This window comes from Ostrea edulis, chromosome 1 (genome assembly GCF_947568905.1).
Source record: "Ostrea edulis chromosome 1, xbOstEdul1.1, whole genome shotgun sequence".
In the NCBI taxonomy this organism is placed as follows: Eukaryota; Metazoa; Mollusca; class Bivalvia; order Ostreida; family Ostreidae; genus Ostrea; species Ostrea edulis.
This window is the reverse complement of record NC_079164.1, coordinates 56,540,519-56,554,112: the sequence shown is the minus strand read 5'-3', so window position 1 is coordinate 56,554,112 and position 13,594 is coordinate 56,540,519. Positions and strand designations below refer to the sequence as shown.

At 43.7% G+C, this 13,594-nt stretch overlaps 2 protein-coding genes across 2 annotated transcripts; one reads left to right on the top strand and one right to left on the bottom strand.

Moving 5' to 3' along the window:
• Positions 1 to 1,368: 1,368 nt before the first annotated feature.
• LOC130047928 (uncharacterized) lies at positions 1,369 to 2,163 on the top strand. The gene has a single exon (XM_056143707.1). It carries the CDS (start codon positions 1,369 to 1,371, stop codon positions 2,161 to 2,163), a length of 795 nt encoding a protein of 264 aa, XP_055999682.1.
• A 9,910-nt stretch (positions 2,164 to 12,073) lies between these two features.
• Positions 12,074 to 13,594, bottom strand: LOC130047925 (uncharacterized). The gene has a single exon (XM_056143699.1). It carries the CDS (start codon positions 13,592 to 13,594, stop codon positions 12,074 to 12,076), a length of 1,521 nt encoding a protein of 506 aa, XP_055999674.1.

Genomic DNA, 13,594 nt, shown 5'->3' with positions numbered 1-13,594 from the left:
GTGACAACATCGCAGAAAAAGCGCATAAGCATGCATTAGAATGGGTCGAGAAAATGCAAGACGATGTGGTGTTTCAATTTGCTAAAAAAAATTCTGATAGCGGGAGTGTTTCCATTGACTCTGGACCAATATACAGATCTACGGAACCAGGTGTACATCAATCTCTATAACGATGCGGGGTTGATGTTAATTTATGTCGTGGGGGAAGAATTCAAGAAACGCATGCCAGAAAAAACCGCCGAAATTGAAAGTATCACCAAGGACTGGCTTCGAGAAGTATACATAAAATATAAAGAACTTTCACCAGTTTGATCTTTCATTGCGGGATCATGACTGCCAGGGATAACATCGAAAAAACATTTGTCCTACAGTGTATTGAGGAAATAGAAAACTTGCCAGATTTTCAAAAATTGAAATCCTATCTTCGTTCGGTATTATTTCCAATCACTTTAGACGAATATTGCTGGATATGCAGACATTTGCTCGAGAACCGCATCAACAGCGACGGATTGGTGTTGATTCATTTAGTAGCCGAGGAATTAAAGGGAACAAAGCCGCACATCAGTGGCGTGATCGAGACCCTTCGAGTGCAGTATCTTCATCACATGTACAACAAAATACAAGAAAATGTGTAACTTTTAATCTGGACAATAATGAAGTGTATCTGTTACCCGAAGAAGACCGGAAAAGTATTTGGATGACTGTAGCCGCTGATCGATATCGATTTCAACGCAGGATTCGAGAAATGGAAAAAAATGTTGGACCCTATTTTAAAAAGACATGTGTATTGGTGTTGTGTGTGGGAGTTATGTATTTGAAATATGTGACATGAATAAAATTGTTTAAACGAAAGCTGTGTTTAGTTGAGTCTCTCAGAGAAGGGTTTATTTGCTGAGGAATCCAGAAAATCCTAAAGGAAGAGTGAAAATCGAATCAAATAAGGTGTTTTCTATCGAATAGACCTTATGAGATGTTTTTATGGATGTACATGGTCGAGAAATAAATTTTTTAAGAGGCGGAGAAGAAACATCGGGCCTCAACTCGACCTCTTTGATCTTCGATTATTTATATACCATGCGACGTAGCAAAATAAAAGTAAGTTTAACGAATTCGGCGCCCTAGAATCTATCAGATTAAATCCACCATGCACAGATATCGAATGTCTAGAAAAAGAAAATGAGAAAAAACTCTCTTCTCGAAAGCACAAATCCGCCATTTTGACGGCCGCGAGGGATGTTTTCGAGGAGGTCCGTTCTCTCTCGTTATATACCGGCGCGCTCGTCAGTTCGCTTCACTGGTGATCCAGCACTGCTTTTGTGAAGATTTTAAGATTTAAGAAGATAGAAGATTATTATAGAAGATAGAAGAATGGCTGAAGGAAGAAGAGACCCAATCTATAATTTCCAGACCCTGCCTGGATTTCGGTACCGGTTGGTAGTGGTGGCTGAGGAACGGGTAGGGGAGAATTGGGTCGTGCGTTCTCAGAACGACCTGAGCACCTTCTCCCCTTTCGACCGCAGTGGGGCCCGTGAGATCATCGACCGAGTGCGGCAGGAGTATGAAGGGAGGAGTCGCCGCCGCACCGCTCGGATGTCTACGGCTACAGGACCACGCCGACGGGCCCCACAGCCACCCTCACCACCACCACCTTACTCCCCGGCGACGCCTGCATCACCACCACCAGCGATCCCATCGGCACCGGAGGAATACAGCCCGGTGCCGATGAACGAGTCGCCAGCGTCACCGGTGGAGTATTCACCGAGGTCACCGTCCCCCGCGCCACCTCCAAACCCAGCGCAGAGTCCGTCGATGTTGGTCCCAGACACGCCGCCACCATCACCACCGAGACCAGCAGCCCCGGCAAGACCCCCACCACCTACCATCCGGTCTGCAGGGAGGACTCCCCCACCGAGACCAACCCACGCACCTGTGGCAAGTCATCCCCCGAGGAACCACCCTATGACTGTCCCTGGCTGGGCAGATAGGGCGGTTCCTATCTGGTTTAAGTGTCCTATCTGCTGGCAAGACAGGGTACACTCTGGAATTACGTGCGGGGGATGTGGGCAGCGCCCAGCTTGCTGCATATGTGTGGAGCAGTTAGCGGAGAGGAGACACACCCGGGGACGGTGCCCGTTATGCCGGTTTACCGGAGCCAGGCAATAAAGAAAAAAGTCGGTCTTAGGACCAAACGGCCCTTTTTAGAGCCACCCCACATGTTACGAAAAGATGCTTTTATGGCAATGATTGAGAAACAAAAAATACACCAGTTGCACTTTATTAACAAATACATGTTTTAATGACAATATACACTTGTTGATCATACCTATAAGCAAAATCATGAATACATTGTCTGTAATGAGTTCAATTTCCTCCCGCTAAGCCACACCCAATCTTATAAGGGAAGGCTAAAGTCTTGTACGATAATGTGCCCAATTCACGTAAACATTGTTGAAACCATAGTTCTCGCTGTTCAGGTGTATCTCGATAGCGGGGAATACGCTGAGTTCCTTTTCCGTAATCCCACTGGGCTAAGAAACAAATCACATCAGGCTCACTATCATTTGATAAGATGCGTAACGTGCCAGGCATTCCTCGATCAACTTCTATGGCTAGATTTCTATGGCCTAAGGGTCTCCGAGTAGCATACAAGTTGCCCCACGGATATTTGTCAGCAATACTTTGACTTAATCCATGAGGTTTTACCGTTAAACAATTACATTGTTGTACAATACCATCGACTTTCATAGTGAGTAAATCTCCCTGCACATAAGTCACACTCATGATGTGAATGATGCGTGTCGTTGCTACAGCTTTCGTTTATATAAGTCACACTTACGAGGTGTGTTTGATGAGTGTCAATCATGGGGTTTCTTTGTCAAAGGTTCGGGGGCCTATCGAAAGTGGCATTAAAATAGGATGAAATAGGTTTTTCTCTATCGATCTAACTATCATTGGGGTTTCTACTGCCTCACAGACGTGAGAAATGAATTTTTAAAGAGGTCGGGAAAGTGCGTTTGCCCTCGACTCGACCTCTTTGACCTCTGTTTCTTTGAAAACTATGCAACGTAGCAAAATAAAAATAAGTTTAACGAATTCCGCGCCCCAGAATCTATCAGATTAAATCTACCATGGACAGATATCGAATGTCTAGAAAAAGAAAATGAGAAAAAACTCTCTTCTCGAATGCACAGTCCTCGCGCTGATCCTCCGGGACCAGGTTGTGGTTCGTGATGGGTGGACTCGGTACTTGACTCATCTTCAATTCTTCTTTCTTCAATCTTCTCAAAATCAGTGCTGGATCACCAGTGAAGCGAACTGGCGAGCGCGCCGGTATATATCAGGAAAGCGCGGACCTCCTCGAAAACATCCCTCGCTTCGGAGACGTAATGTCGGGAGCCCAATCTTGCCCTAATTTCCCCAATCCTTTGTACAGACTTAAATACGATCTCAGATACTGATCGGCCGTGAAATTAGGTTCCAGGGGACGAGTTTCCATCATGTCTCCATTGATACTGACTTCTAATTTTTTGATTTTCTGATTTTGGAAATTAAACGGATTTTTAGCATCATCCCCGTTAAAGGCGGCGTTTTCCACAAACCCCAAGAGGATGAGTTTGGGCATCTGGCCTTGGAATAGGTGATCGGTGATTTTCGATTGGGTCCCGGTGGGGATCGTGAACGTTTTCACTTCCACTCTTCTCAATGGGTATTTAGCTGTTTGAGTACTCAGCTGTTGATTGATCAGATTGATGATCGTTGGAGTCGGTTTGACTTTTCTCACCCACAACACCATACTTTGAATGGCTACTTTCCCACTACTTCCGGCATCGGTCATCATGTAGAATTGAGGTTTGGCACGATTGAATCGGAGACCTACGTCTACTCCGTTCGGCAGACATTTCTCTTGCTGAAACAAATCCAGATGTAAATGGTCCATCAAGACAATTTCCTTACTGTTATTTATTTTGTGGTGACGTTTTCTCAACCCCACATTCTGAGAATCGTCGGGATATATTGGGGTCGGTAGCATTGCATTGATGGTGACTTTATCATTAGCTACGGGAAATTCCTTTGGAGGTTGAACCAGACCAGAATACTCTCGATCTTCCATTTGACCGGCGGTATCTTTTTCCCACAAGGTACAGGCTCTCATCTGAGTTTTCAGAGTTTTGGGGGCATAAGACAGTAATTTTTCCAAGTAGGCTTTGTACGGATAAGTATCCGTTCCGGGGGTAATGACTTTGCCATTGAGACTCACATCGATTTCACTGAATAAGGAATGTAAGATGTTATTGAGCGGGATGGAAGTAGAACCCGCTCCCGTGAGAGCCGTTCCATCTGCTTTGGTGAATTTACAGACCATCTGGAGATACGATTGAGATAAATCCAGATATTCATCTCCTTGACCTTTGATTTCAAATTCAATGGGAGCCGTATCCGAATTTAACGTACTGGAAATCGGATAATATTCCATCCATTTAGAGTCTTCTAAAGTGACGTTTGTCGGGGGAACTTTAAACAGTTCCAAACTGTCGGTCCCACACGCGCAGGATTCTCTGTGCATCATTTTTGAACGATGTGTTACTGATCGTTGTTAGGAATCAAATGGGTTCACCCCTCCCTCACATCTCCTTTTTATAGGTTCAGTCGAAAATGTCGAGAGATCGTTTCTTCTTACCCCGGACCGGTGCATGGGGCTTTCTTTTACGCGGTCCTCCTAAGAGACGTTGTTGAGAGGGGGTCTTGGACTGTCTCTTACGATGTCCTCGTACACCGGCCTGTCTTTTACGGGGTCCCCCTCTTGCTAAAAGACGATGTTTAGCCATACCGGCTGTATTCTTAGCGGCTCGTATACCATGTGTCTTAAGAGCGTCTTTGAGAGATCTCTTATTTTCTAAAACATCTAACCCCGTCTTTGCGGCGGCCGTCAAAGCTTGTTTAGCACCCGTTTTGAGTAAATCGGTAAAAAACCCTTTTCCTTTCTGTTTTCTTCTTTTCTTTCTCCTCATAGTGGTTGCTAACGCTTGCCTTCCGTGAGTTCTGAGCGCTTGTTTGAGAGATCGTTTATTTTCTAAGACATCTAACCCCGTCCGGTACCCGGCTTTCATGGATTGTCGTGCTCCTCGTTTCACCATCCCCGCTAAAACACTATCCCCTTGACGGGATCTTAATTTTTGTTGAATTCTCGGCATGGCCATACGACCCGTATTTTTGATGGCTTGTATTCCGTGTGTCTTGATGGCATCTTTGAGAGACCGTTTATTTTCTAAGACATCTAACCCCGTTTTAGCGACTGCTGATAAAGCACTTTTAGCTCCCGATTTGAGCAAATCGGTGAATAAACCTTTTCCCCATTGCGTGGGGTTAGCCTTTTTGAGGAAATCGCTGAAACCTTTGCCCCCTTGTGGTGGCGGTACTACATCGGGCATCGTGAGAAATCCTCCGATGAGTTTACCGGCCGTGTTAACAAAGCCACGAGCCAAATTCCTCGTCCAATCGCTTAATCCATCACCTGTTTGTGGTGCGGGGCTCCCTCCCAGTAACCCTCCAACGACCTGACCGATCACGGGAGCCGCTAGTTTACCGACTGTTTTTAAGAGACTACCCCACCCATGACCCCGCTGGTGTAATAAACCTCGTTGATACTGCATCTTTGTCGAGACTGACCCCTTTCAGAGCCTTACCCGCTTTTTATACTTTTTGCGACCCCTCTTTTTTCTTTTCATACCTTTGCCTCCTTGAACGGCCCCGGCTATGGCCGTAACAAGCATGGGAAGGAGAATGGAAAATATTCCGTGTCCTTTCTGTCGTCTGACTCCGCGATGATACTTCATCGTCACACGACTTTTCTCTTCAATACACTTTTCGGAAATGAAGTTTCACGATCGTTCTTCCATTTAAAAAGGGCATGGGGGTCCCCCAGAGAGGTCATGATGTGAATATCGATGGTATCGAAATGTTTTTTTACTCAGTTTCAAATATTCTGCTCGGATAGGTTCCCATTTGGCTTGTTGTCTATCATCTTGATGAAAGGTACAAGGAACCACTCTTAATAATTTCAATTCGTTGGACCCCACCACCTGCGGATCCACCACATCGCAATACACGTACATGGATTTCAGATTTTCGTACAAATCCATGGTATGGTTAGCTAAGTAAGTCACGTTCAACCACGTAGTCATGGGTTCATTGGGAATGATGAGTTTCTCACTCCCTATTCCGAGTTTGTAAGCTAAGCCAGTGGGAAAACGGATGGCTAAGGCTGTTTTTTTTAAGTATACTACCATGAAACTGATACATGACTCGATCATATTTCTCGAAGTACACTAATTTCATAGAATTCTCTTCTCGCGGATCGCCGGCTGTTTTCCATATCTTTTCGAATGTTCTGTGCAAGGCTTCATTGATTTCATCGATTAAAGCCGTGGAATGAATGTAAGCCCCGGGTCTAAAGTGAATTCGGTAAATAATCATCATAGCATTGAGTGGAATGACATCCCCCTAATGCGTATGGGTCCAATCAACCACTACAGCACAACGATTTAAAGGGATCGAGTTTTTTTTGGTCAGTGTAAATCGCCCCCATTTAAACGTATCTGGATTTTTAACCTGTTGGGCGTAAGCTGTAGGGATAAGGATGTCAAAATAAGCCTCTTCCTTTGTAATGTTTTTCAAGGCATTGGTATACATCATTTCGGTTAGCCCTACTTCCCATTCTCCGTCCGTTAAATCCAGGGTTTGTGGTAATAAGGTTTTAAATTGAGCAGTCGTATTATTTGAAAAAGCTTCCATAGACCCGTCACTGAGGAGAGTCATGTAAAACCCTTCTCGGTGAGCCATGATGATTCAAATGATGACCATGTCTCCGTTCCTTCTCTATTTATACTCATAACACAATGAACATTTTCATATTTTATTGAACATACAACATAATGTTAATACACAATTTTACATGTCATTCTTCTTGATCACGTCCACCACCGCAAGTCAACAATTGTAGAAAGGAGTCTTCCAACTCTAGTGTTCCTCTCTCGACTAAACGGCGGCGCATCATCAGATAGTGTCGGGTTCCCCAGCAATCGGCCACATCATACCCCTCCTGTAATCTGTCTTTGAAATGTCGGAGACAGTCCTTGGAATTGTCAAACCAAGGACTCTCAATCAATGTCCATTCCGATTCGTGTTGTCGTCCGAAACATTCCCAATGGGCTTTCACTTTCCAACGAAAATCTTGATACTTGGTCTTCATGATAAAGGCTGACCATCCATGAGGTATCAGTATACGTTTGTACAAGTACACAGGTTGATCTAACACTTTGTGTTGTTTACAATGTCTCAAACACATCTTCTTATCCGCAAACCATGCCGTTTTCTTTCCCTCCTGTTTCCATGCGTACTGTGTGTTAACCATGGTGAAATGGTGAATCTGAAGAAGATCGTTCCTGTTTTATACTCGGGCTCGCTAACGTCATTTGTGGACTAGGCATGACGTATCCTACGAGAGAACTTAATGTGACCATCCAAAAATCACGATTGGAATCGCCTAAGGCTAACATCACGACCGACGTAATAATGATTGTTAAACACAGGAATAATTGTGCAAAATACACAATTTCTGCTCGAGGGACTTTTTCACCCAAGAATTTCCATTGGACGGTCATGGCAGAATGAGATCCGCTCGAGGAATCCATGAGTCAAAACTAGAGGGATATCCTTTCCAACGCACTTTGACTTCTGAAATGACTTTTTTCCCCACGCGGCGCTTTTTATACCCTAAGATCTCCTCCACTTCGTAGACATCGTCTTTTTTAATTACTGCTTGTAATTCTTTATCGTAAAACGTTCCTTCTAATTCTTCTCCATGGTCGTCTTTAATTCGATATACGTTGCGTCCTGGAACTTTTCTGGAAATGGTAAACAATTCTGTCGTCCAATTCGGTAAATAGCCTTTTTCAAATGTACGTTTCGCTTTACTGATCCGTACACGATCTCCCGCTTGTAATGAAGAGGTCGATGATAGTCTCTGTTTTCCGTACAAGGTTTTCCATACTTTCAAGACGTTCTTGACATTGACTTGAGCAGGAGCTCTCTGAATACTACGATGATACGTATGATTGTAACCGTGTACCAGATCGGGTAAGACATCCACATACCGTCGTGTTTTATGACGTGTAAAATATCGCCACATACGTGCTTTCAGGGTGCGTTGAAAACGCTCCACGATACTGGCTTTGGTTTCGGCATTACGCGTCGTAAAGAAATGAATGGATTTGAAGGCTTGCAGAAATTCTTTATTTGTGAATTCTCTCCCTTGATCCGATTGAATGCGAACGGGGCGACGTCCGTCTCGAAATATCCATTTGAGGGCTCGTATCATTTCTTTTCCCGTTTTCTGTTTTAAAGGCACCACCCACGCATATTTCGACAACACGCCAATCGCACACAATAAAAACGTATACCCATCATTGTATTTCTTCAAGTTCGAGACGTCGGCTAAATCTAACTGCCATTGTTCATCTATATCCGTCACTCGCGTCTGTTGTCTTTTAAATTTCCGACGTATGGGCTTATGTAGGGTATACGTATCCTGTTCTTTGAACCATTCTCGAATTTGAGCAAGAGTAATCTTATGACCTAATTTACGCACTTGACGGTATAAAGCCTGTACTCCTCCATACCCCGTCTTAGGGTCGTAATAAAGTCGCTGTAAGATCTGATTCCTATATTTTTTCATGGTAGCGTTAACCATTTTCCAATTTCACGTGATGTCTTTTTACCAGCCTCCCTGATATTTTTAGGGGTCATCATTCGTCTGGGAGTTTCATAGAAAGATTGGTCAAAACCCGAGATTTCTTGAAATCCGCTCTCATCTTCATCTATAGGTTTAGGAGTACTGATTTTTCCGGGCTTGTCCATCGCTTTTATAACATCACGATTGGTCACATATCCTTTAGGGGCATTCGTTTCTTTTAAAGCTTGGGCAAATTGCTGTAACCCTGCAGGGGGTTCGCGATGTTTCAAAGGTTTTTGTCTCTGGGACTCGGTGATTAAATCCACGATATTGGAATCGGGGACCTTATGTCCTCTATAACTGATTTCTCCTTCTTTACTCCAAGTTAAGACTTTGAATTTCTTGAGATGATCGAGTAATAAACCCGCTTTCTTTTGACCCGGTTTACTGACACTTTTGATAATCTGATCTTCTAATGCATTGGTATCTGCGGCTGTGGCACCCCCAGGCGGTGTCGGTGGTAAAGGTTTAGACGGAGTCTGTTGTCGTGCTTGTTGTAAATATTGTCGATATCGATGAAGTTGATACAAAGCTACTTTTTCCCCCTCGGTTAAATCATCTCGATGTTCGATGTCATCTAATTCACTGCGTAACCCCACGGTCGATTGAAATTCGGGAGGCTTGGGTAATTTTCCCTTCAACTCATTCAGCATGGCTTCGGGTACTAATACCATTTTACGACTCATCTTCTATTGGGATATTTGCAAATTTTGTTAATTCCACAAACGAATGAAGCCAAGCCCCCTTTCTGATTGAGTAACGCTCGTCGTTTTTTCACGGGTTGCGGCTGCACCATGCATCTTAAGATGTGCTTCTTCGGACCAAGTTGTCGCTTCTGAGCGGGAGTGAGAAGAATCACCCCTTTTAATATATTGTACACGATCTCACAAATCTTTAGAATGCAGTCATTGGAACAATATTTGATGACCTCTCTCTTTAATTTGGAGGAATAATGAGGAGCCGCTAAGGTTTGCAAGAGGGGTAAATGAGGTCTTAATCGGGATTCACACTTCTTCGTATCAGCCATAGTGTAATAATGAAGGTCTGTGCACATTCCCCCTGCTTTTTATAGTGTTACGCGCTCGGGTGCTGGGGATTGAAACGCCCGTGATGAACGGTCTCCTCGTGACGATCGCGACTACTTTTCAAATTGTATTGCAGAGGACAATATCGACATTTGTATTTCTGCTTAGGGGTCGATGTGCTTAAGGGAGTAAAATGTGCCATACCTCCAAAGGCTTGACCAAAACTGGGTAAGGCTGTATCGGTGGTTCTGGAAGTTCCTATGGGTCCTCGCATGGCTCGTTCCATTTTCTTTTCAGCTAATCCTTGTTTCAGTTCTGCTAAAGTCTTCGTTTTCCTGGGTGGGGTTATTTGAGGTGTCATATATTTCGAAAAAGGGTTTTTCACGATGAGTTTAGGGGTCTTTTTCTTCTTAGGAAATTTAGCCATGCGCAAGAGATAAGGAGCCAGGACACTGGTTTTAGGGCCGGGGGTCTTCCGGTGAATGATGAGTTTCGGAACTCTCTTAGGAACTTTAGGAACTTTCTTTTTTCTTTTCTTAGCTAAGGCTAAGAGGGAAGGGGGTAACACACGTGTTTTCTTTTGCTTCACGACTCTCGCCACACTACGGGGACGTCTTTTACGTTTTTGCCCCGTTTCCCATTTGAACAAATGACGAATGATAGTCCCTCCTAAGAATCCGGCTCCACCCCGTTTCAAAATGGCTTTTTTACGATCTTCCTCATTCGCATTCTTATTGGCAATGACATTCAAGTCATGACGATGTGCTTGAATGAAACGCCCCGTGAGTTTATTCACGGGTAAGACTCCTCGTAATAAATTTTTAGCGCCCATGGCAAACCAGTTGAGTAAGACTTTACGCCCTAGTTCAATGAGATGGGCTCGTTGAACGGGATCCCGTTCCCGCTGTAAACGTCGTAACGTTTTCACTAATTTACTCTTGGCTGTAGGTCTACCCATGATGAAAGGTGTTTGTGAAATGAAATGAATAGTCATTCATAATGATATTTATACTCTCGGTGGCATGTGCACCGCTAAGGTAGAAAAGAGTTGACTTCTTAATCTTAAATCCTCGGGTGTCTGAGGACTTAAATCGACCAGTAAATACCCGTGAGGAATACTGGTGGCTTCATCATACGCGGGTAATAAATGAGGCATTTGTAATTGGCGACTTAATACCCCAATCTGATATTTATCTCTAGGATTTTTAAAGAACACGAGATAGTGGGCATTCAGACTGATAGTACGATGTTGCAAGGCCCGATCAAATAGATTTTGCGTGATATATATAACACTGGTATTACGATGATGCGCTTTGCGCGTAAACCAATCTACAATAGATTCTATGGCTTTACCCCCCATCATATCATCAAAAATGAGTAAATGCCGAGTACTGAGATCGGCGACTAATTTCTCATCGTCTTGAGGAATGTTGTGAACGAATGTTACAGATTTTTGTAATGATTCGTAAGCCGGTTGCCATTCTCGATAACACCATACTATTTTTTCTGGCGGTGGTGATATCCACTGTGTATTTTGTACCAGTTGCTTCACAAATTCCGTTTTACCCGATTTAGAGGGACCCGCCACCACCATAGTAAATTCATGTTTCAATTGAAACGGAGCCAGTGTCTCGTAGGCATACATCTTGATAAATGACACAAGTTCAAGGGATCATACATATTTATTAACAAGTAAAAATACGAACCGTTTCTACAAAAGAATCTCTACAAATAGGACATTTTCTAAGTCCTGCAGCACACATAGCACAAGTACATAAATGACCACAAGGTAAAAAAGCAATTCTCAAGTCTCGTTCTAAACAAATGTGACATTTCTGGGTACACAACGGATTCCCTGCCGCGTCTAAGGGCAAATCTCCCCAATCGCGATCACTGTCTTTAGCGCGGGCATAGGCATTGAAGGCTTGTCGTACCCATTTGACACTTTTATTGCACAACACGTAAGCACAATGAGGGTTCCAATAGGCATGTTCTATCCAAGGATCGTCCCCGGGTTCCCAATGTTTGAGAGACAATGTGCAATGAAAACAACGCACATTATCATCCATTCCTTTGTAAAAGAATCCGGCTTCTGCAATGTTAGGTAATAAGTTCAACAGAATATCGGGGGCTGTTTGAAATGACGCTAGACGAGTCGATAATTCACCATAGGAAGGCACTGAAGGATTCTGTAGTGATCCACATTTACTCATTTTGCAGACTGATGTTTTTCTCAAGACGCGTTTCCTTTTTATACCTAATACCCATAAGGAAGCGTGTTATAATGATGAACCCGCTGGCGTTTATCATACACCATGCGATATTTTTTCACTAAGGGGATGGTGCGAACATCGTGCTGGCGCGTTCTCTGAATGAAGTGAGGATAACGCACATTGACTTCTTCTTCTTCTCCCTTTAACATTTTTTCTAAGGTAGCGAGCGAGACGATCCTAGAAGCCCGATAATTCAGAGTCAAACCTTTGACTTTGCACACAGATTTGCCTCCTTCGGTCTCGTATGCATAATTTTTAGGTCCTCCCGACATGTACTTGATGATACGATCTCCACTCAATTCATCGGTCCAGCCGCCTAAACTGTTGACAATGGTAGGATTAAATTGGGTCTGGTCATGTTGATAGATAATACTATCCGTATCAAAATAGAGGACGCGTTCCCCCAAAGGCTCTAACGTCTCGTACAAATGTAAACGAGCATACGCTGTGGTAAAACAAGCCAGCACTACGTTTCCAAAAGGACAGTCTTCTAGGAATTCTTCTTTCTCTTGATAATTGATTAACATCATGTCAGTTTCCGGATGATCTCGATTTTCTAGGAGCTCGATTCCTTTGATTTCTAAAGTGGCGTCTACTATTTTTTGTTGTAATTCTTCTTCTTCGGTCAGATACTGGGTTTTCGGTAATTGTAATCTTTGAGCAAATTTTCCCCACAGACAATTTAAAAAGAGCTTAGCTATGGTTCTTCGGACAGGGTTTTTCTCGATGTCTAAAAGATTCATAAAGATACCTTCTCGTCGTCGGATCTCATCGATGTAGCTTTGTTTTTGTTCGCTCGTTTGACAATGATCGGGGAATCCGGAAGCTTCTTGTTTAATTTTTAAAAAAGTATCGATGTAAGATCGAAACAAGTCCTGACTGGAGTTTTCGAAATGCCAGACTTCATAGATGCGGTCGAGACGATATCCTAAATCTAAGGCTTTGTGAAGTTCTGTAGTCACCCAGCTGCCAGTCAGACTACGCTGTGAATCGGTGTGCTGGCATCGCTCGTCAGGGTCTAAGTTGCGATGTTCGGCACAGGTTCGACATAAGGGAAAGAGTAATTTTCCTCCCGTCTTATAGGGTAAGACGTGGTGATACAGACCTCGTGGTGGTAAGACACGACAATGAATGAGACCAAAGTACTCTCTCACATTCTTGAAATCGCTGGTGATGACTTGAGGATGCCCGGTGGGAAACGGTTTGTATTTCAGAACGTAAAGATACAAGGAACACACATCGACGTATCGCATGTCTCCCTCGTTGCAATACAGGCGAGTAGCATTGGTACGACCTCCATATAAGGCTTCCCGAGGATTTAAGGGGTCCTGAATATTGACTTCTTGTATAAACGTTTGTAATTCGATGTTGTTTTGAACTTGCTGGTCAAACTCGTGTTCCCATAGGCTCACGACTGTATACCCTTGTTCCTCTAAAGCTGTGGCTCGTTTCAAGGTCTGCACGTGCAGATCTTGATACGTATGCTGGACTCGATGAGGATGCAT

Bases quoted from the DNA above. Each gene is read 5' to 3' on its own strand.
- LOC130047925 (XM_056143699.1), bottom strand. From the start codon at position 13,594: ATGCATCCTCATCGAGTCCAGCATACGTATCAAGATCTGCACGTGCAG.
- LOC130047928 (XM_056143707.1), top strand. From the start codon at position 1,369: ATGGCTGAAGGAAGAAGAGACCCAATCTATAATTTCCAGACCCTGCCT.